General features: G+C 40.2%; 4 protein-coding genes across 7 annotated transcripts in view; 1 reads left to right on the top strand and 3 right to left on the bottom strand.

Moving 5' to 3' along the window:
• cntnap2a (contactin associated protein 2a) overlaps positions 1-2888 on the top strand; it is a 322102-nt gene extending 319214 nt beyond the window's left edge. For all 3 annotated transcript variants that reach the window (XM_017428430.3, XM_037973045.1, XM_037973044.1), the window contains exon 26: positions 654-2888. In XM_017428430.3, the coding sequence (XP_017283919.1) occupies positions 654-853 (200 nt within the window). In that variant the 3' untranslated portion in view covers positions 854-2888. The remainder of the gene's footprint in view (positions 1-653) is intronic.
• Positions 2889-4643: 1755 nt separating this feature from the next.
• Positions 4644-6160, bottom strand: ptgdsb.1 (prostaglandin D2 synthase b, tandem duplicate 1). 2 transcript variants are annotated; one of them, XM_017428452.3, is made up of 6 exons: positions 5995-6160; positions 5742-5881; positions 5578-5657; positions 5385-5498; positions 5203-5304; positions 4644-5108 (listed from the first exon to the last, which is right to left on the bottom strand). In XM_017428452.3, the coding sequence occupies exons 1-6, from the start codon at positions 6088-6090 to the stop codon at positions 5071-5073; spliced, it is 570 nt and encodes a 189-aa protein (XP_017283941.1). In that variant the 5' UTR covers positions 6091-6160; the 3' UTR covers positions 4644-5070. The 2 variants fall into 2 exon arrangements, with proteins under 2 accessions (XP_017283941.1, XP_017283942.1); XM_017428453.3 differs by having other exon boundaries at positions 4644-5105.
• Positions 6161-7392: 1232 nt separating this feature from the next.
• c8g (complement component 8, gamma polypeptide) lies at positions 7393-14596 on the bottom strand. The gene is made up of 7 exons (XM_017428451.3): positions 14246-14596; positions 10976-11121; positions 10566-10636; positions 10380-10487; positions 10185-10289; positions 9095-9130; positions 7393-7553 (listed from the first exon to the last, which is right to left on the bottom strand). The coding sequence occupies exons 1-7, from the start codon at positions 14426-14428 to the stop codon at positions 7534-7536; spliced, it is 669 nt and encodes a 222-aa protein (XP_017283940.1). The 5' UTR covers positions 14429-14596; the 3' UTR covers positions 7393-7533.
• A 479-nt stretch (positions 14597-15075) lies between these two features.
• msrb2 (methionine sulfoxide reductase B2) lies at positions 15076-18225 on the bottom strand. Its single transcript, XM_017428454.3, has 5 exons — positions 17732-18225; positions 16587-16684; positions 16073-16149; positions 15809-15956; positions 15076-15669 (listed from the first exon to the last, which is right to left on the bottom strand). Exons 1-5 carry the CDS (start codon positions 17841-17843, stop codon positions 15538-15540), a joined length of 567 nt encoding a protein of 188 aa, XP_017283943.1. The 5' UTR covers positions 17844-18225; the 3' UTR covers positions 15076-15537.
• Between the last annotated feature and the right edge of the window lie 2568 nt (positions 18226-20793).

Genomic DNA, 20793 nt, shown 5'->3' with positions numbered 1-20793 from the left:
TCCCCACAGGATGGTCCAAGTACATGTTTAAGTCCTCCATGTAAACAAACAGGACATTGCTGGTAATAAAACAAAAAAAAAAGCACCTAGGATAACTTTTTTCAGGTTTTGACTCCTGATGATTGCTGCTGTGTGCTCAAATGTATATTTTTACAACACATTTAGCTGTAATTAGTTGTGTCATTCTTTAAAAAAAGCTTTTGTGACACCATGATGTTGCATGGGGAAGTAGGCGGGACTTAAAGCGCCACAATGGTAGTGCACAGACTCTGGTTCCAAAGATTTAAGACTCAACAACGAGAGAAGACAAGGATACTTAGGCTAGTATGGTCCCGGCAGGTACCAGGCACGAACCCTGTAAGTACCAAGTACATACTGGGCAGTATTATGTAGTACTATGATAAAATGCTACCATGTAAGTACCAAGTACACACCTTGTAAGTACAGGGTAAGAAGTAACATCATATTACAGCTTGATCCCCCATAGGTACCATTTTATTACACATTTTAGTGATTTTTATAGTTCAGTCATTAGAACTGTTAAAACAGATATTTCCGTTTGATTTTAGATTATATTGTTTGTATATTAATGAATAGCTAAGGCCTGAGGTAACAGCAGGGAGTGAAAATGATTACGTCCATGTGTCCTGCAGGTATTATTGCCGTGGTTATCTTCACCATCCTTTGCACGCTGGTGTTCCTGATCCGCTACATGTTCCGCCACAAAGGCACCTACCACACCAACGAGGCCAAGGGCAGTGGGGAGTCCGCCACAGAGTCCGCCGACACAGCCATCATCGGCACCGACAACCCGGAAACCATCGACGAATCAAAGAAGGAGTGGTTCATCTAACAGCCGCTGCAGGGACTCTGAGAGACAGGAAGCCGTTTGTGAGACTATCACGTGTCCCAGATGGAGGAAGTTGAATCCAACGACCGATCACTGGAGATTCCGACGATTGCCTATTCTGTAGGACGACGAACTCCCGGAGAAGGTGGGATGTGGGGAACGTTCTTTGGTTTGTTTTGTTTGTTTGTTTGTTTTTATATCCAGAGTATCAGAAAAAAGGAGGAAGAGACGCTTATCCAGTGGAGCACAGCTGTAAAGAACTTTCCGTGTACATACTAACCAGCTTATCCTTCTTTGTATCGTGCTCGGGAGTTTCCAGGAGTCCTTTGAATACTGTGTATGACAAATAATTACACTTACTGAATGGTGTGATAGCAAAGATTTATTCCTTGTTTGATTTTTGATTTTATATTTAACTAAAGTCTTATATCAAAAATGATAAAAATCAATATGCCAAACCCTTTTATTTAGTTTTTATTTGATTGTTTTGGAGCTGTGGTTGCACCAGTCTGTCAACACTCATGTCCGTCAAATGATGCACATCTTATATCGTGGTAACATAGAGTTAAATATGAATGCCAAAAGTCTTTTTTTTTTGTAAATACAATATTTTGTGTTAGTTGCTTTTATTTCCTCAAAAGGTTTATTTAGAGTTGAAACACAAATGAGAAATGTCATATTTATATTACAGTAATATCTGTTCATGATATTATATATGTGTGAAATGCAGAGTTTTATGTTTAGATCTCATGACGTTTCGATTGTATGAGATGTTTCTTTTCTGTCTCAGTGCAAAGAGGGGTTTTCTCAGCGCAGGATCAGGATTTAGCTCATCGTCACGGCAGCTTTTTTTGACTTCAGAATGAGTGAAAGCAAGGAGCTTTTACTCATTCGACTGGTCGGTTTGATTTTCTTTGCCAAACGCCTGAGTCTTACTTCCAACTTTTGCTTTAATGTTTGACTTTTAACTTTTTTTTTGTTTGCATTTTACATCTTTGATGGACATTTACTGCATGTATCAGTGTGTGTGCGCTCTGGACAAAACAAGTGCCAGAGGATGCAGCTTTGACAGAAACGATATCGAACAACTTGGCTGAAATTTTTTGAGTTTTATCCATGCATTAAGGCGCCTGAAAGAAGCATGAAACAAGAAAAAAACAAACAGAATCAGTTATCAGACAGTACTTGGGCTGAGGTTAGGATGATAATTGGCTTGCGAGTCCACAGTGCCTTCAAGGTGTTGAGCCATATCGCCTTTCCCCAGCTCTTACTTAACTAAAAACTTCCAACACAAACTTGATTGCTGCTGCATGAAATCTCTGCAGGTTTTATTTTTGCTTTAATGGTGCTCTTAAGTTTCTCAGAAGTCCCAGTTTTTAATTCAATGGACAAAAAAACTCCCCATTTCTTACAAACCATCAAACAGGTTGGCTATTTCTGATGCAGCTGTGCAGGATTTTTGTGTCTGCCTGCAACAAACAAGTTTACATCTACTCTCCGTGATGCAAAAATGGAAGCATTTTTGATAAAGACTGAGTTTTGTAATGTTTGCTGCATTACAAAAGTGACCATTTTCAAATGAGGAGGAACAAAAACGAGCTTCATCTTGTACCACATTCAACTGTTCTGCTTTCTAACCATGTTTTTCCCTCTCAGTTATGTTTGCTTGTGTTACTATTTAAACCAGCTGCCAACTATGCTTTGTATGTGTGTGTGTGTGTTAGTTTGCTTTTTTTATGTGTTTGTTTGGTTACAGATCCCCCACTCACTTGAATCATTTTGCATCATCACCACCGCCTCATTATGGATCATGTTATCAGAGACATCAGAGCAGCTGCTGAGCTCAGCCTGCTCTCTGCTGAGGCCTCAAAGCAAACTTCCTCTGTTCTCACACCACACAACGAAACATGCACACACTCTTGCAATGCGATCCGAACATTGATGGAAGTGGATTATTAGTGCTGACAGACTAAACCATGATGCATATGTTTAGCTTTTGGTTCTATTGAGTTTAATAAAGAGTGTTTGATCAATAAAAGCACTTTGTCTTTATGTATTTAAAGTCTGAAACAGCATTATGATGCACTTTGAAGTCAAGGCCGGCTTAAACATACATTATATGCCATGAATGATATCAGTTTTAGGAAACAAAATTAAATATATCACCAGAAATCAAATGCATTGTGAAGGTTGAGTCCTGAAGGATTAAAGGCAAAAGAAGTGAAACATGAGCTAAAAGTTAAAAGAACCAAAACACAGGTGGTTGAAGACAAACTACAAAATAAAAGCAGCAAAACAGAAGCTAACATTAGCAAAACATGCATAAAATTAGCCATAAATATGCTTGTGTTTACAAAACAGAAGCTAGAATTTGCAAATCTATGGCTAAAAATCAAAAGGAGAAAAATGGTACCTAAATGAAGTGAAATGATGGCTAAAAGTAGCAAAACTGGATAAGAAGAGAAAAATAAAGTAAGTGTGCTGGAGTAGATTTCACAGAGAACAAGTTTTTGAAGACATTGAAGAGATCTCAATAGATTTCTGTGGGGAATTTTATTTTAAATAAGCTAAAAGAAATTTGAAAAGTATGCCATTTACAAAATCCAAAAGTCATGGCAGACTATTCCTGATCGAGTTGATCGTTTTGATGAATAAATCATTAAAGTGGCCCAAAGTAAGCAGAAGTACGGAAGAAATTATAAACAGGAAAACAACAGTGTGAAGGCTGAGTCATTGTTTATGATATTAAGACCAGAAAAATCTCCAGAAACAGAGCGAGTGGGTGAGGAAAGAAAAGTTGGAAGGTCGAATGACTATCCATACATTATCCATACACTGATTCCCAGTATTATTAGGTAAAGCAACACTTAGCGCCATCCCTTGCTCCATGTGTTGCATTCTGAAACACTCGGTAATTCCTGCATGAATTTATTTTGTCTGTATCAATGTCTTATTTTTTTATGAGAGGTAATGTATTTTTTCTAACAGGTCACAAGCTGCCCTCTTGTGGAGAAATGGTGCCGGTGCTGCCAAACAGTGGGTCGCAAACTGTTCATCCTTTTATTTTGTTGCCTTACAACATGGAATTTAAATGGATTCAAAGTGAAATGGTGAAATAACTTGTTTTTAATGATTAGGTGGAGGAGACGCCTTGGACACTGAGGTCTCTGGGACATGTCCTCGTCCTGCAGGGGGGTGGGTGACTGTGTCCTGGGCTGGGGGGCTTCCAGCCCAGCGTCCCTTCATGTGTCCCCTCTCACTGAGGACTGTGATCCTTCTACTGTCTTGCCAGCTCTCCTTCCGGGCAGTTTTTGTTTCGTCCGTGTTTTGTTTGTCTTGTCTTTGTGTTTCTGCCTGTCCACGTCTTTTTGCCTGAGCCTAAAACAATCTATAATATCATAAATTCAATAAAGCCAGCTACACTTCAGGGGGTCATGGGTGAACCTCCATCCCAGTCTTAAAGCTCTGGAAGGCTCAAACAACCGTCTGGCAACCGTCTGATGGTTGCCAGAGGACATGCACGTCCAAATACATAGTTAAAGAAAAAACAAATAATAATAATATACATTAGTGTTACACATGATTAAAAAAATTTAATTTTTGGTATTATTTTATTATTGTTTTTTTTAATCTGGTGACCAGCCCTGTTAGTTTTACAATGACTTAAAACCAACCAAAAAGTGAGCAGATTAGAGTCACAGTATGTCATAATTGCAATTCTATATATGTTTGTCCAAAATATGCAACACATTTCTTGTTATTATTCACATTCAAAGAAGACAACATGCACTGCTCGTGTGTGAAACACTGCATATATTTGGTATTTTGATTTTCTTATGGATCTTCGTGGTCATACAGCTGAAACACATTTCTACAGCTTCGACTACAGATGTTATTTTTTACAGTTTTGCACTACAGTTTACTCAAAAACATTGTTTTAATCATTTTATTGGCATTCAGTTCACTTTAATAAAAAGGAAACAGCAGAAGGGACCCCTAAACATCAACATTTCAACCCTTTATTGTTCCACTCTGATTGGCTCCCCCTGCTAATACACAATCTAAAGAGAATTTCAGCTGAACTTGGATCAGCAGGTCTTTGGTTTAGAGTTAAATGTTTGACATTCGTCGTCTGAGGTGCAGCTTGGTGGTGCAGCAGAGATCACAGTGAGGGTGAGGACGAGACGACTTCAGAGATGCAGAGATGAAGAACGGCCGGTTTAGGAGGCGGGGTTTGCTGCGGCCTCAGGACACTCTGCTGTGATAACGCACATGATGACACCACAGATAAAGTAAAACACTTTCTTGAACAATTGTCATTAAAGATAAGTGTAAGGATGACGGTAACTTACCGTTCTTTGGCAGGATAACAATGTTTTCAGTAAGGACGCCATTGTTCTGAGAAAACTGAGTGAACTTCTGCTGCAGGTCAGCACTGACCTCAGTACTGCGGCCTGAAAGCACAACATGAGCGTCTTTAACCTCAACCAAACTCATACACACTTCTTCCCATCAAGCCTGAGGAGTAACTTACTGTACAGCTTGATGAGGACTTCAGACACTCCCTCCTTTGTCTTGATGGTGTATGTCAGAGCATAGTTATCATATACAACATCAACAATGCGCATGTCGTTGTCGTTGTTCCAAGCTGAGGAATCCAGAGAAATACATAGGAATAAATAGCTGTGATTGTGCCTCTTGTGTGTCTCTGTGAGGTGTGCACTCACCCTGGCTGTGGAAGGTGAAGCGTCCAGGAGTGTCTGTCTTCTTAGCCAGGTGAGTCATTCTCCAGCATGTCCCATCAGTGCTTTACACAAGAAAACACTTTCATCTTCCTAAGCATCATTCACTTTCTGTTAATTGAATGCATCATTACAGATTTAGAACCTACTTCAGGTTGGAATAAGACAGGTCCAGGTCTCCCACCTCCGTTGGGGTGAACATGGCAGTTCCAGCCTTCATCGTATCTCTGTGTTCCACAAACCACTGAGCGTTGCTGGCAAAGCCAAGCAAGTACCACTTACCTGCCATCTAAAAGAGAAAAGAGTAGGTTAAGAATCTTCCCCCTGTGTTAAACCAAATGCACAGCTGCAGAATGTCAACCAGTTGCAAAAGTTATTAACATTTCTCTGTTTTTCTCTTACCTTTTCCAGGCTAAAGTCTTGCATGGGCATGACATCTGCACACACAGCCACCACGCACATCAGCGCGGCCATCATCCTCAGCACGGCGGTCCTCATGGCTTCTCTGCTTCAGATCCTCTCTTGCAGGGAGCAATCAGGAGTGTCAGGGATATGCAGGGGTAAACAGCCTGCCGAGCCGTCTTTATACGCTTCTGCAGCATCCTCCCCCCTTCTCCTGCCTCCTCCCATCCTCCCCCAAGGCTGCTGACTTGGGCATTACAAAATCTATCTGGATCTTTCCCAGTGGAATGTTGTTACACAACAACTGGCACATGTGGAGGGAGTCAGGAGAAGTGAAGCGCCGTTCTTTGCAAAGATGACTGACCCATGAGACCATCGGTTCGGTAATCTCCACGAAAGCATAAGTAAGAGATCCGAACTGTCCACAGAGAAGACACAGTTTACTTAACTCATGCAACACTAAGTCAAAGTGGTGGCTATAAAATACAAAAATATGGTGCAAGAATGCCTCTGACTTTGTCACTTTTATAGACATGGAGAGAGTCAGTAACAATACATGCTCTCAGGTTGACATTCTGTGATATCGCAGGAGTGTTAATTTCTGAAAGTTAATTTCAACATTCAGCCAAATCTGCTTCAACTGTGTCATTTATCAATACATGATGAGCTTCGCCTGAATAATCTGGGCAACATGCATCATGTTAAGGAATGTTCGGCCTTTAATATTCTACAAGTTTTGAAGAATCTGGAGGAAATGATTCTGCAGAAGCAACTGAATGAACCAGGAAGTGTCAGCTGATTCACTGTATCTATCCTTAATATCATTACACATTAATTAATTGATAATGAGCTGTGAATCCTTTGTTTGCTGATTTGTGCTGAGTCAGAGCTCGTTTTGTAACGAGATCAGGCAGGCAAAGTTTTGCAACGAACTGGTTACATAACACACACACACAAAGTAAGACACATTTACAACCACATTTTATAAACAAACTCTCTAAACCCCATTGGGGATTCAAACCTGGACTTTATTATCTCCAGCTCCACTCTTTTTGTGTTCCTGCTCGCACGCCAGAAGCATAAAGACACACACACTAAAAGTTAAACCTCTGCATTTAAAAGAAAACTATTCAATGCACGATGAAATCAGATGATTATCGCTTATGTATGAATGTGCATGGATGGATTTTGATGAAACTGTCCAAAAATACTAATTGGCTGCCCCTCTACAGTTGATTATCAATCTAAATGAAGTTATCTGTGACAGCTAATCAACTTTAGCCAACACAAAATGGCTATAACTCAAGTAATTTTACAAATATTGGGCTAAAATGTGATAAGGTAATAGCTGAAACATATACTCTGAGCATGACATTGTGCAGAAAATCATTTTCAAGATTTAGATTTTCAAAATTCAAGTTTAATTTTCTTCATGTTACTTTATTTGTAACTTATTACATTCCAAAGAAATTTGCATTTTTAAGGCATGGGTTCAGTCTTGAGTCGACTCTCTTGGATGGGAGGCAGCGCTCCACCTCCTCAGCATGTGGGGACACAGTCTGTAAAACAAAACGTTGTGCATAAAAATTACACAGAACACATGCAGATGTTTTCAGCACACAGTGGAAGTTGGAAAACATGTTGACAACACTTTAAAAAGTATTTGTTTTTAAAAAAAGGGTTGAGTGGGGGAGATTTCCAGCCTGCAGGAGTGATCTCAGGTGAACCTTTATGAGGTGACATTTTTGTTACTGCGTAAAGGTAAACAAGTAGAAACTGAAATCTCCAGAAGGCTTAGAGTTAAAGATTTTAGGGCAAGAAAGTATAAATAAAAGAAAGTGCCATGCAGACTGAAGATTTGATTGTGGTTTATCTTTAAGAAAAGCCAAAAAAATGCAAACATTAAACTTGTATTTATATTCCAACTCGTGACAAACTTTCCAAACAATCTGCTGCTGAAAGAATCCACTGAGCTGATTCCTCACAAAGCAGGAAAAACTTTAGGATGACGGAAAAACCTTTCCTGGTTGTTGTTTTTCAGTTTGTCATGTAGAAACATGAAGATATGTTCTTAGGAACTGCAGTGAGCAGAAACACAGGATGTCAAGTTTAGGCCTGTAAGACCAAACCACATTTTGATAGCTGCTTGTACGTTTCTTAGAGAACCAAATCAAAGCATTGAACTGCACAGAAAGCAAAACTTGTGACAAAAAAGGTTTTTTGTTTTACTCATAAAACTCGTGCACTGCTTTTGTTTCAGAGGCATCATTATAAAACATAAACAACATCATGAAACTCAGAGTCAAAAGTGTAAAAATTACTCATTTTAAGCTGAGACATTTTGAAAACAGGCTTTTAACTGCTGTTCAGCTCCTAATGTTCTGCATCGTTAGGCTTTTACAGCTTTGTTTCAGCTTCTTCAGCAGATGTTAGCAAAGTCGTTCAGCACTCAGCGTTCACACTATTTCTGTAGAAAATGCAGTTTCTCTGGTTATGTTATTAAATCTGTAAGAAATGGAAAAATAAAGACTAAAATAAAGCCTGCATCAGATTCTAAAAGAGGTACAGTATGTGTCTAACTGTGACAGGTAAAGACACCAAGAATGTGCTGGTTGTGATGTCTGTCCTGCTACCATAAATGCTACAAAAATTAAAAACAATAAATGCAAAAGCACATGAACGCTGTATATAAATAGATTAAATATAAACACTTTCTTTGTTATAGATTCACATTGGTGAAAATTAGACGTTTGACTCTTTGTGTGAGTGAAGTGATCATCTGTTCATCAAGTCCCTTCAGTTTTATCACCTTTTATCAAACAGTCAGTCAGACAACGGCGCAGATACAAACCCTTCAATCACTGTTGTGTTTTAATGCTGCACTCAGTGTAAATATTCTTCCAGTAAGTTAGATACCAGTAAACGCATCAGCACAGTAAACCTTGAACTGGGAATTGAGTGAAAAACCTTTCTGGATTACTTTAAACAATCCTGGATGTTCGCCTCCTTGTTCACCTTTGCTCTGATTTGATTCTTTCACTGAAATGTTTCTGCTTGGGATTTTAATGTTCTTAATATGAGACGTTAAAAAAAAACTTACTGATTATATGATCCTGGTCCACAGTGCCGCAGTGACCTGGAGAGAAAATAAAATGTAAAACAATCTTAGGCACATTGTGTGTTATTATGATGCTCACAGGCCAAGCAGTCTGGATCAGTCTGGCTGCACCTGAGAGGTGTGGATTTATGGCTCACCTGTTGAGGCTTGGGCTGAATCACTACTGGGGCTGCTGGTTGTGTTGATCCACTGATGGACTTTTTAATTTGGTTATTTTTTAGTGTGTTCTGTCCTTTGCTGCAGCCCAATGAGCCAGGTCCAAGACATAACATGGGGGCTCGTCCGGGATGTTTTGAACTTTTATTGGAGACTGAGCCTGATTGACTTTGCAGTGTAAGCTAAAACTGTAGTGCCTTGCAATCTTTGCTCCACTTTGTGTAGGTTGCATGTTACTATTGTGGTCATTAGATCCGTTAGTGAGATCCTCACTGAATTCATCTGTGTTTGTTTGAGCTTTTCTTTAAGTTACTACTGCATATGGAAATGAAAACATGTTATGCTCCAAAGGCCTTAACAGCAGCAATCTGTTTTTGCTTGTTTCAGTTTTTGTGTTGGGTCTGTCAGTCCAGTTTTTTTAGCTTTTCATGCTGTTAAAGGTAGAGGGAGGACACTAGACCCTAAAGGCCCTATGTGGGCTGGACTGAATCGTTTTTCCCTTTTTTATATATATATATATTTTAGCGTGTTCATTACTTTTCTGTTAATGTTATGTCTGATTTTGTTGCTGTTTGTATGTGGGCTGGTGGTTGTTTGTTATTCTGAATGATAATAGAGCACCTGAGTACAGCGGTTGCCGTGGTCTTGGACTATGATCTTTTGGTCTTAGCTTACTGAACAACATGCTTGTTTTTCCATCCCTTAAACCAGAGGGGCTTGATTGGTCTCTTGGAGGAAACATTTTAAGGATTTTTAACATGAGTAGCTATGTTTTTATTTTAAAAAATGTTAAATTACTCAACCCTGTGTTCAGTCTCAGCTTTTTGTTGTGGTCCAGTGGGTCATATAACAGTCTTAAAGTGATCAATGTGTGACAACATGCAGTATATTTGTAGTGCTTTTTGTGTGTACGTACTGTAGGTGGGGAAGGGGAAGAGAAAGGCCAGCCCCAAACCGTGTTTTTCAGCAAGCTGTTCAAACTTGGCCAACATTGGCTCTGATAGGTTGTCCACGGACCTGCCTGCAAGGCATCATAAAGACATTTACAAGCAGAATATTCGTGCTGCGGCTCCATTAAGCAGTTAGAAACACACATGGCCATTGAACCTACTATAGAGCTTTACTGTGATCTTGTCCCGCTTCTGGTAGAACATGACTGCATAGGAGGTGTAGTCTGTTTCTCCAATCACAATGTCAGTGTTGAGCTCAGGACGGGATCCTGGCGGGAGTAAGAACAAGCGCAGTGTGTAAAGCTGCTGAACGCCGTGGTTTACTATGCTGAAAGAAATCAACTGACCTTTAAGTACCAGTTTTCCTGGGGTTGAAGTTAAATGGTAGACCTGCAAAATCTCCCAACACTGATGATTACTGAGGAGAAAAAGGGAAAATGCTCATTCTTTTTTTGTTGTTGTATCATACAAAAACTTCATCTTAACTGGCCTATTTTACATCCCTAAGATCAAAATAAGTATTTTATTAAAAACACATTTTTTTTCCCCTTTAAGCTGTATTTATTTCTTTGCAAAAGCCAAGTCACATTAACCAGAAACTTCAAAATGTGATGAAGGGAAAGCTGATGGATTTTACTGTTCTTCCGCCTTCATTTTGTTTTTGAGGGTGGAAAAACAAACCCTTTCCTGTGATGTTGGAGCCTGAAATCATGGAGTTTCTGAGACTTTCACTGTGTGTAGTTACAGGGCTGCTTACTGTCGTGTTTTAGTCTTAACGGAGAGGGTTTGGTCGGAGGCAGAGGGGCGTTCGAGCGTCATGACAGTTGGCTCCACGCTGGTTCCATGGTTTATCAGGTAGGAGCACTTGGAGGCAGTGTTAAGGAGGTACCACGTTCCTGTCATCTGATCAGGTGGAGAGAGAAAGAAGGAAACGTTTCACATCACGGAAGCACAACTTGGTTTGATGCCTGTTATCAGGGCAAAAGAAGGGAATTAGCAGGCAGTTGACACACAGTTAATCACAATCATGGTGCTGATGGTTTAATGACCACAGAAAAGAGAGCTTGATTCAGTCCTGTGGTGCTGGGTTCATTTTTGAACAGGATGATGGTTAGGTGTTTAAAGCAGAAGGACATTTGGTTTGCACAGGCGTTGAAGAAACTGTTTAGATTTTCTTTTGGGGTTTAATTCTAACCAGATTGATGCAAAGCCCAAACCAAAGATGACTGTTGTCATCTTAGAACAACTCAAACCTCAAAACATTCCTAGCAGTTCATGCAAACGACTTTTCATCAACCATCACTTTTCCATGATTATTTACATCAAATTCTATGGTTATCTGCGAACTTCTGGTGCAGCAGGAATATTGGTATATTTGTGCTGGAATAATCATGTAATGCTCAACTAATACAAGTTTGAAGGTTTATAAAAAAGCGCTTGAATGAAAATGTTGCAATTAGAGTCATTTTAAGACGGCATAAATCCACTAGATGTTATCCAGACTACATGTTAGCTCAGAATTAGTCGATGAGTTTTTCTTTTTGATTTTTATTTATTTATTTTAAATGAGTGTAATGGAAATTTCTTGTTAAAATAAAAGCAGCTTCGGTCACAGGGATCACTGATTTCTGTCCTTGTTGGTAAAATTAATTTCCTGCAGAGTGATATTTAATTTCGGGGAAGACACAAAACCTTCTTCTCCTAACAAATGTCTTCCCACTGGTTTTTATTTTGTCTTTCGCTGTAAGTTTGCAGGTTCAGACCTGGTTGGTGTTGTAATTGTTTTCTCTTAGTTTAGACTTTCCTTTACAGCTATAAAACAATATGTAACCTGAACTTCTCTGAGCACTCAGTGTCCTGCCAACACACTCTGTTTGCTTTTGTTCTCCTTGCACAAAATCAAACTTTAAAACAGGCAGCTTCTTGTCCAGGATTGCTCTGGTAGAGGCAAATTTTCACAACACTGAAGTCGTTCAAAGACCTATCTGCAGGTAAGATATTAATTAACCCTGCTTCAAAACTTCTGCGCTATCCCTTTAAGGCAAGATTTAAGACTGTTACTTTCTAAGAAGCTGGCAGGCCTCATCTGCACATGTTTCCCATCAGTGCTGAGGTAATGGAGTGAGAAAAACAGTTGGATTTGCTCACTGACCAGAGCCATGACTCTGAGCAACACCAGCTGAAAACAACATGTTTGACAAACACTGTAGAAATAAGTTCTTTGACAGAGGCTGGACATGTGCAGACTGACATAATGAATGCTAACAAACAGATTATAGCTCTACTTTGTCTTGTTGGTGCATTCCTTCACTACTATTGAAAGCTCAAATTAACCAAGCAGTGGTGCCCAAAGGGAGACAGATGTGTGTCTTTAAGCATCAGTGGTCACTGAGGTTCTGGCTCTGGTTTATAGTTGACGTCCCCAATGATCGATAAATGCAAGACAGAGAGATGTGGGTTTCGTTCTGACGCCACACACTAATAGCTGCTGGGTTGTTCTGATAACTTCTGGGTTAAAGCTGCTGGGTTGGTTTGATGAAAAACTGGGTCAAAGAGTTTGATCTAGTGGTTGGGCTGGAGGTGAGCCTTGCCATTTTTCACATTTTAAGCCAAAAGTGAAGCAAACTGGACCTGACTGGACCTCTGCTTTAAGATGTAAAGGTAAGACAGTAAAAACAGATCTTTAACTTGGTTGGCTTTGTTAACAACTTTAGCGCCACTTAGCTAGCACCAACCAAAGTTAGAACTATCTAATAACCCATGTTTTGTTTTTTCTTCTCAACTTGACGTTATACTGGCTCTAATATATCAAATTACTCATTTTGGGGGGTAGAAAACTCAACCTAGTATGTAGGCTCAAACTGGTAATCCAACCCGGCCGATTTAAACAGCCCAGGTTTGGTTCAGTCCCAGCGTTGGGTCATGAATTAAATCGATTTTAATCCAGAAGTTTTAACGGTGTAACAAGTGATCCTGATCTCACAACTTTCACTACATTCAAATGAAGTGATGTAAAACTCAGGGGACGGTAGTTTCTCAAGTATACAAACAAAATGTTGTGTTCGGTTTCCTTTTCACGTGCTCAGTCTCTGTTTACTTTAAAAAAAAAGTCCTTTATTGCCTCATCGCAGTATTGACACAATTTCACAAGCACATTGACAACCTTGATAATAGTTCTTACCAAGGCTCACAAACAAATGACTCAGGGGTAACATTTAAACACTTCTTAAAAGTTTCATGACTTTTTTTTTATTTTTACAAGGGCAAAAATGTGAAATGTGGTCAGAAAAACAAAGAGATTCTGTGAACTTATGGTCTTTTTAAGAGAATAAAAATAACTTTCAGATGATCCATTGTGTTTATTTGGGTCAAGTTATCCATTTTGTCCGATTTTAACCTTTTGTTGCCATTTTTTTTTGTATCTTAATGAGAAATCATGCTATAACCCAGTCAGAAACAGAATCTACTGGGGTGCAAAAGTCAACAAACCGCCTACTGAACTATTTGCTGTGATGCAGCTGGAATCTGCTTCCAAGCTCAAAGTTCATCCTCTAATTCAATCAAAAGGAGCCCCTCCTTCCTCCTGTGTATCCTCTCAAAAACAACTTCTCTTGATGAACCTGCATTAAATACAACCCAGCTGCAATATATAACATACTGCTTGTTTACTTCGAACAAAGACAGCATGCCAAAATAAAATGAAGCACCAGAAACTTTATGCCAATCTATAATATTATTTTTTTATTTTAAAGTCTGCAGAAATCACTGTAGCATGAGACAGGACCGAAAATTTGCACTGAAAGCTACTGAGATACTCAGTTAGAAATGACCCAGAATATGTATATATTTTTTAGAGAATAATAAATTAGGACTGGCAGCAACAAATGTTTTCAGTTTTCGGAGCATTTTAATGTAAAAAGAAGTAACACATTAGACAATATATGTAAAAATATGGTTGAAATGATTGTGCCTGAACTCCATGGGAACAGCTCTGTGCTCTGACCTGCTTCTTCCTCCAGTTTCTTACCTGTTGGATGTCAGTGTTCTGAGCAGGTGGGGTCGAGTCCACAGGGTTGACCTTAGGCTTCTTCGGGGGTCGTCTCTGAGGTTTCGGTCGACTCTTGGCCCCTCCTACGGCTTCAGATGGAACCCAGAGACAAACGCTCAGCAGCAGCACCGCTGCCAGCACACACCAACACACTCCAGCCATCCGAACACCGACTAAACCGCACCGAGGAGTCTGTTAGGTCACTCTGCCTCTCCTGTAGTTCCAAATGTTTCCTTTCTGAATTCTCCTTTTGTCTTTTTGGCTCTCTGTTCACTCCTGACTGTCTTGTTTGGCTGTCTGTTATTTCCTATCCTCATCTCAGTCCCAGAGGATGGTCCGTTCAGTTAAACATTAATGTGGTTTACTGGTAAAGATGAGACCATTCTGAAAGGCTGTGTTGTGTGTTCCTGGACAGCAGGGGGCAGCATAATCTTCTGTTCAAATATCACTTTAATATTGGTGATAATTCATCACAGGAGCATGAGCTGTCAAGAGACAAATGAGATGAATCACGGGCTGAAGGCAGAAACAAACAAAAACAAAAGATGGATGTCATAAACTTGACATGTTTGGTAAACAGATCGAACTTTGAATATATCTCAAATAAGAGACGAAACGAACAAAGAAAAAATGCTTTTGCAGCAAAGCTGGCAGCTACCCTATTTAATTTTTTTTGTGTCTTTTCAGACTTTTCAGACTCAATTACACATGACCTTCTGACCTCTCATTAAAGCTGTGTGACCTTTGAACTCAGGGAGGTTCAACTCATTTTCAAAAATAAAAGGTTTATTTAAATAAAACTAAAGATCTGAGGCCTCAAATGGTAGTTTATTAGCTTCAAAGTTAAAAAAATCAACTCATTAGTCTGTTCTGTTTAAAAATTAAAGCAAATTAGAGTCTCTTCCTGGTGAATTCGTCTTCAGCAATTATTTCAATATCACAAGGTTTTTAAGAAAGTTTTCAACTCATCTCATGATGCCTTAAACTCGCTACACCGCGAATCTCAAGTAATAAAACACATTAAATCGAAAGTAATGGGTTAATGAAAAGATCCTGCAAAGGCTTTTTTTTAGATTACATTTTACTGAAAAAATTTACTCAACAAAACATTGCGAAACACAATACCTTTTTTTTAAAAGAGTCAGTCAGCTGGACTCTTTATTCTGCGCAGACCGTTCACTTACAAACACGTTCAGGTCACGAGCGTGAAATAAGAGTTCTGGTTAAAAGCTGAAACCCGTTGTTTAAAACTGAATGCTGCAGAAAGTCCATCACTTCTTCTCGTCCTCGTCGGGTTTGCCGTTTTCTCTGGGCTTAAACTTCAGCGCCACACTGTTGATACAGAACCGCTGACCTGTCGGGTCCGGCCCATCATCAAACACGTGGCCAAGGTGGGCGTCGCACTGCACGACAGAGACATTTATAGAAAATCGAGCATTAAATAAAAAACACAAACGCCTGAAGAAGATACAAATCAAAAGTTGTGAAATAGGTTGCAGGACGCACAGATTCAACTTTTGTTTAAAAGCTCCAACAACTCACATTTTTACAAAGGACCTCAGTCCCTGCACTCCCCAGGCTGTTGTCAGGGCGACGGATGATGGAGGCGTGGCTTTCATCTCGCTCCCAGGTCCCATGAGCCTCTTTGAACGTCGGCCAGCCCGTCCCCGAGTCGTACTTCGCTTCTGAACTATGAAGAGAAGAAGCACAGATCTCCAAAATAAGCCTGTAGCAGAACTTTTGCTTTTATTTTTTGTTTGTTTGTTTGTTTGTTTGTTTGCTTCTTTTAGTAAATATCCGTGTCACCTGAAGAGAGGAACATCACAGCAGGTGCAGTGGTACATCCCCACCTCAAAATGGTTCAGGTAGATCCCACTAAAAGGCTGAAAAGAACCAGAAATACATATAAGTTTGTACAAATTTTCACTTTGAAAAAACACTTGTTTCGACTTCAGTTTAAAAAAGTCTGACACTGCAAAAGAACATGTTTTATGTCAAATATTTCTGCTGGTGTCTTCTCTTCTCCTTGCTTCTGGACTTGGAGTTTGTCAATGCGATACAATCTCCTTATCTTTACTGGCAGCACTGAAGTCATAACATCCTAGAAGTGTAACGCTGAGCTGATCGAAGCCGACACGGATAAAGAGCCGATCAAAGTCCAGCCATAACTTCATCAGACGATATATATATATATATATACATATATAATTATATATATATCAGCCATATCAGCAATGCAGTTTCACTGAGCTACTGTGCAAATTACATGTTTTTATATAACGGAAAATCGTTTTTTTCTTTTTTTATAAATCTGACTCACCTCCTCGGTTCCCTTCTCTCGGGTGACGACATACTGTTCTGGAGTCAGTTTCTTCTGCCAGTCTGTGGTCTCGCTGTAACGTGTGAGAGACTGCAGGCCTGCACAGAGCAGAGGTCACAGGTCGCGCATGCTTAATAACGCCGCTCCACATGTGTGACAGGGAGGACAGAAAGCAAAGTGTCTCCTGGTAAATCATTAAGACCGAGTGTTCACAACACGCTCCGATTTATCTCTTGTACTCAGGGCACAAAGAAATACAGCTAAAGGAGAATAACGTCACTTGAAGTTAATGAAACAGAATGCATATGGCCCGCCACGTTTCATGCAAGAGTTTTACCTTATTTGTGGTGGCCATCTTGAAATGGTTTGACTCCAAACGTTACAATGTGTCTAATTATTTGTGAGATATTTTACTAACAGACGAACAGGACTGAGTTCAACACGTATCGCTAACGTTTAAAGCAAAGATCTTGCACAATAAGTAGAACTTGGAGTATTTGTTGTGCAGGACTCTCAGCTATAACCACACCAACTTTTAGCTCAAAGTCTGTAGAATTTAATGAAATATAGACAATTTTGAGATGATTATGGTCAGCTGGATGTGGCAGCCATCTTGAATTGGGTTGACTCTAAAGGTTAATCAGTTGTAGACCTACATTCACTGAATAATTTGTGAAAGTTTGATTAAAATCCGCCCAGTGGTTCATGAGATATTTTGCTAACAGACAAACAGAGTCAACTAACTAATGACAACATTTCAAACAAAGGTCTTGTGCAAACTGTTAGCGCTCAGAATATGTGTTGGAGATCACTCTCAGCTACCACCCCACCTAATTTTAGGCCCGTATCTATAAAACTGACTGAGTTATAGCCATATTTGTGTTCGTTAAGGTCAGTTGGCTGTGACGGCCATATTAAATCGGGTTGACGCCAAAAGCTAATCAGCTGTAGAAGTGCATCCAATGATTACTTCCTGCAACTTTCGTTAAAATTCATTCAGCGGCTCATGAGATATTTTGCTAACAGACAGACACAAGCGAAAACATTGTTATCCGCCTTCGCCTATAGGCGGCGGGCGATAACAGCGCGTGCAAGGGAAATACAAAGCCCCAGATTCCACATCAGATTATTAATCTCGGTGGTACCTTTAGTTGTGGACAAAGCCCGGATGAACGGGATCCTCGTCGGTCCCGCCGCGGGTCTGACCCCAGAGGTTTGGGAAACAACAACGAGGAGACGACGGACGAGCCGAGACATGTTTGCTCCCGCGGTGTCAAGTGCGTCCGGAGAGTCCAGTGAGTGCAGGACAGATACGAGCCGAGCCGAGCCGAGCCGAGCCGAGCAGAGCCGAGCCGAACAGAGCCGAGCTCTGCAGGCTCGAGCTGGTCCTCCGGGTCAAAAATCAATCTTCCACTTAAATAGGTCAAAGGGTATGAGCGCTTTTTAGTGCTGGGAAATGAGCAGGGCGCACAGAGAGGAGCTTAAACTGAATCAAAGCTAGTTTTTATTCCACATGTTTTGTTCCCAATTAAAACATTTTCATCCCTGAAGTTCTCAGTTAAAGGAGCTCATTAATTAAAGTCATGAAGACGGGACAAAATAAAAGCTCTACCTCCCGCAGTTGTGACCCTGAGAGTGAGGGAATGTGCACCTTTTCTGCGCATGCGCCAACTAGACCCGCTCAATTTAGAGAAAAAATAAATCCAGCTCTGCTACATTTGTTAATGCAATAATAATAATAAAAGAACAGATAATTTTATTACTTATGTTTGATTCTTAGTGATTACCTTTTGCAAACTTTTGACAACAGTTAGTAGAAAGGTATTTCTTGTTATATTCCTTAATGTTTCCTCCAAGATGGCAGTGACCCAGAGTTCAACTGTTCATTGTTGATTATGAGACAAACATGGAGGTCTTCTGCACAGGATGACTTTTTCACAAATGCACTTTGCTGCTGGATTGATGTGCTGCCATGTTTGTCATTATTTACTGTATTCGAACGGTTTCAGCATGTTGTTTACCTGCTCACATCTGTACAAATAATAAATCAGAGACACCAAAAATACAAAAACAAAATGCTCAAGCGATGCAAAAACCACTTGGTGCCATCAGCATCAATTTACTGCACTTTTAGGAAACAGCAGCTTTGCTCCGGTGACTCATTAGTGGAATAAATGCTGATATTTAATGTTTTTATTGAACTGGATTTCTTTTCTCTGAAGCTCTTGAATCCTGAATGCGGCTCAAGCTCATTTCAGTCGCTTTGCATCCGAGGTCTCCATCGCTCTGACGTGATCCATGCCTCGTGACCGAAGGTGGCTCAGTAAAACAAGTAACTAAGACAAAAAATCAAATAAAACAAGATGCATGCTGCTTTTAAAACTTAAATATGAGTCACACAAAGCAGAGGAACAAACAACCTTCCTGTTGGATTATATAATCTGTTTAAGCATGCATGTGATGTTGAGTTCATGCACATTAAAAAAAGGATCTGCTCCGATCAGGACTGCTCTTTTTGGCAAAGCGAACATTACTGGATGCATCCACAGCCTTTAATAAACGAAGTGTGTGTTAGAAAACCATCCATTGTCTCTGCTCGCACCTCGCAGCGCCTCTTTGTGGATCTGAACGCCTTTGTTCTTGTGTGTGCTGATATTTGTGGGTGTAAGACGGATCAGAAGTCCATGAGTGTCAACACAAAGGGTGTGTGTGTGTGTGTGTGTTGGCATCTTAAAAAGAGGATCGTTTACCCCGTGAGGCCATGCTGGCGGGGCTCCCTGAAGGCTGCAGGGCGAGAGGGAGGAAAAAGGAAGGAACCGAGGGGATTGGAGCAGGCAAGGGGAGGGGAACGACCATCTTACAGCCACAGAACATCTGAAGAGTTCTGCAACTGATCTGAAACCAAACCCTCATTAGATTGTGAAGAGCTCACTTTAGAGTAAACAGGTCGAGCTGACTCGTTTGGAAAACTGCTCCATATATTTTGCTGATCTTCATATTTTTTACAGATTAGAAGTTATTTCAGATCTAAACTGATATTAAGTTACAGGTTAATTTAACAAAAACTTCTTGTTTTTTTTAAGCAGAATCTATAAAACCACAACAGAAAAAGAAACATTTCCTTGTCTCACATGTTGTGTGGATTGATTTCAGTGTCAACAGCATTAACGGGTCGGTGCTGGTTCTCCGGCTCTTCCTTTAAAGGCTGAACGATCCTACGACCCGCACACAGAAAGAAGTCTTATTAAGCTTTTGTGCTATAAAAACTGAAGCCCTGAGAGGTAATCCACTGAAGTCTGATCCAAATGTTTTCTCCCCTATAAGAATAAATTTGTCACCTTCTTTTGTTGTTTCATGTTTTCTAGTGAAGCGGTGTAAGTTTGCCTCCGTCCATCTCTGCAACACGAAGTCCAGAGGAGATCTGATGGATCACGCAAAGGTCAAGGATGGTATTTTCTCAAACCCAACCAAGAAGCTGTGATGCCTAACTATAAAGAAAATGAGCAGAAATGAAAGTAATAACCAGTTGTTCAAAGATTGCCCCAAATCGTGAGTTCTCAGGCTATTTTTCAACTTTTTCGAAGATTCAGAAACCAACCCTGGAGATGGTTTCATGACTTTCTTCCAGAAAACTGGGCTGGACTGACTGAAACCTTGGATGTTCACATCACTGTTTATGTTGTAAACTACACAATAACAGAAAATAGGAGCTAAATCTAAGGTCAACCAGCCCATTCACCTAATTTGTTGTGTTTGGTTTGTACTGTTTCACCTGACTTCTTGGAAAAAGGCCTTTTAGGCTGGACACGGTCAAGTCACTGAAAAGATTTCAATTTGCTGCCTGTTTCCAGGGCTCTGGGACACACAGAAACACAAGAAATAAACAAAAACATTCAGACAACAGTAACAATTGTTCCTTATAAAACTAATCAAACCAGGTCAAGAACAAAAACAGCAAGAAAAACAAATATGTTGCCCTTTGCTGCCATCTGCTGGTTATTTCAGTAACTACATTTCAGACAGCTCTATACTCTTAGCAGGGTCCTTGAGGGTGCATGGGAGTTCGCCCAACCAGTCTACATGTGTTTTGTGGACTTGGAGAAGGCGTTCGACCGTGTCCCTCGGGGAATCTTGTGGGGGGTGCTCCGGGAGTATGGGGTACCAGGCCCTTTGATACGGGCTGTTAGGTCCCTTTATGACCGGTGTC

This window comes from Kryptolebias marmoratus, linkage group LG21 (assembly GCF_001649575.2).
Source record: "Kryptolebias marmoratus isolate JLee-2015 linkage group LG21, ASM164957v2, whole genome shotgun sequence".
Taxonomy (NCBI): domain Eukaryota; kingdom Metazoa; phylum Chordata; class Actinopteri; order Cyprinodontiformes; family Rivulidae; genus Kryptolebias; species Kryptolebias marmoratus.
Note: the sequence above shows the minus strand (reverse complement) of the source record. Positions and strands in the feature narration are given on the sequence as shown.

Coding starts and splice junctions, on each gene's coding strand:
- ptgdsb.1 (XM_017428452.3), bottom strand. CDS start 6,090: ATGAGGACCGCCGTGCTGAGGATGATGGCCGCGCTGATGTGCGTGGTG. Junction 5,882..5,994: donor AAGACTTTAGCCTGGAAAAG/GTAAGAGAAAAA, acceptor TTTCTCTTTTAG/ATGGCAGGTAAGTGGTACTT. Junction 5,658..5,741: donor CTGTCTTATTCCAACCTGAA/GTAGGTTCTAAA, acceptor TCTTGTGTAAAG/CACTGATGGGACATGCTGGA.
- c8g (XM_017428451.3), bottom strand. CDS start 14,428: ATGGCTGGAGTGTGTTGGTGTGTGCTGGCAGCGGTGCTGCTGCTGAGC. Junction 10,637..10,975: donor GTTAAGACTAAAACACGACA/GTAAGCAGCCCT, acceptor TTTTCTCCTCAG/TAATCATCAGTGTTGGGAGA. Junction 9,131..10,184: donor CTTCCCCTTCCCCACCTACA/GTACGTACACAC, acceptor TTTTCTCTCCAG/GTCACTGCGGCACTGTGGAC.
- msrb2 (XM_017428454.3), bottom strand. CDS start 17,843: ATGTCTCGGCTCGTCCGTCGTCTCCTCGTTGTTGTTTCCCAAACCTCT. Junction 16,685..17,731: donor GGCTTTGTCCACAACTAAAG/GTACCACCGAGA, acceptor TGCTCTGTGCAG/GCCTGCAGTCTCTCACACGT. Junction 15,670..15,808: donor CTGAGGTCCTTTGTAAAAAT/GTGAGTTGTTGG, acceptor TCTGTCGTGCAG/TGCGACGCCCACCTTGGCCA.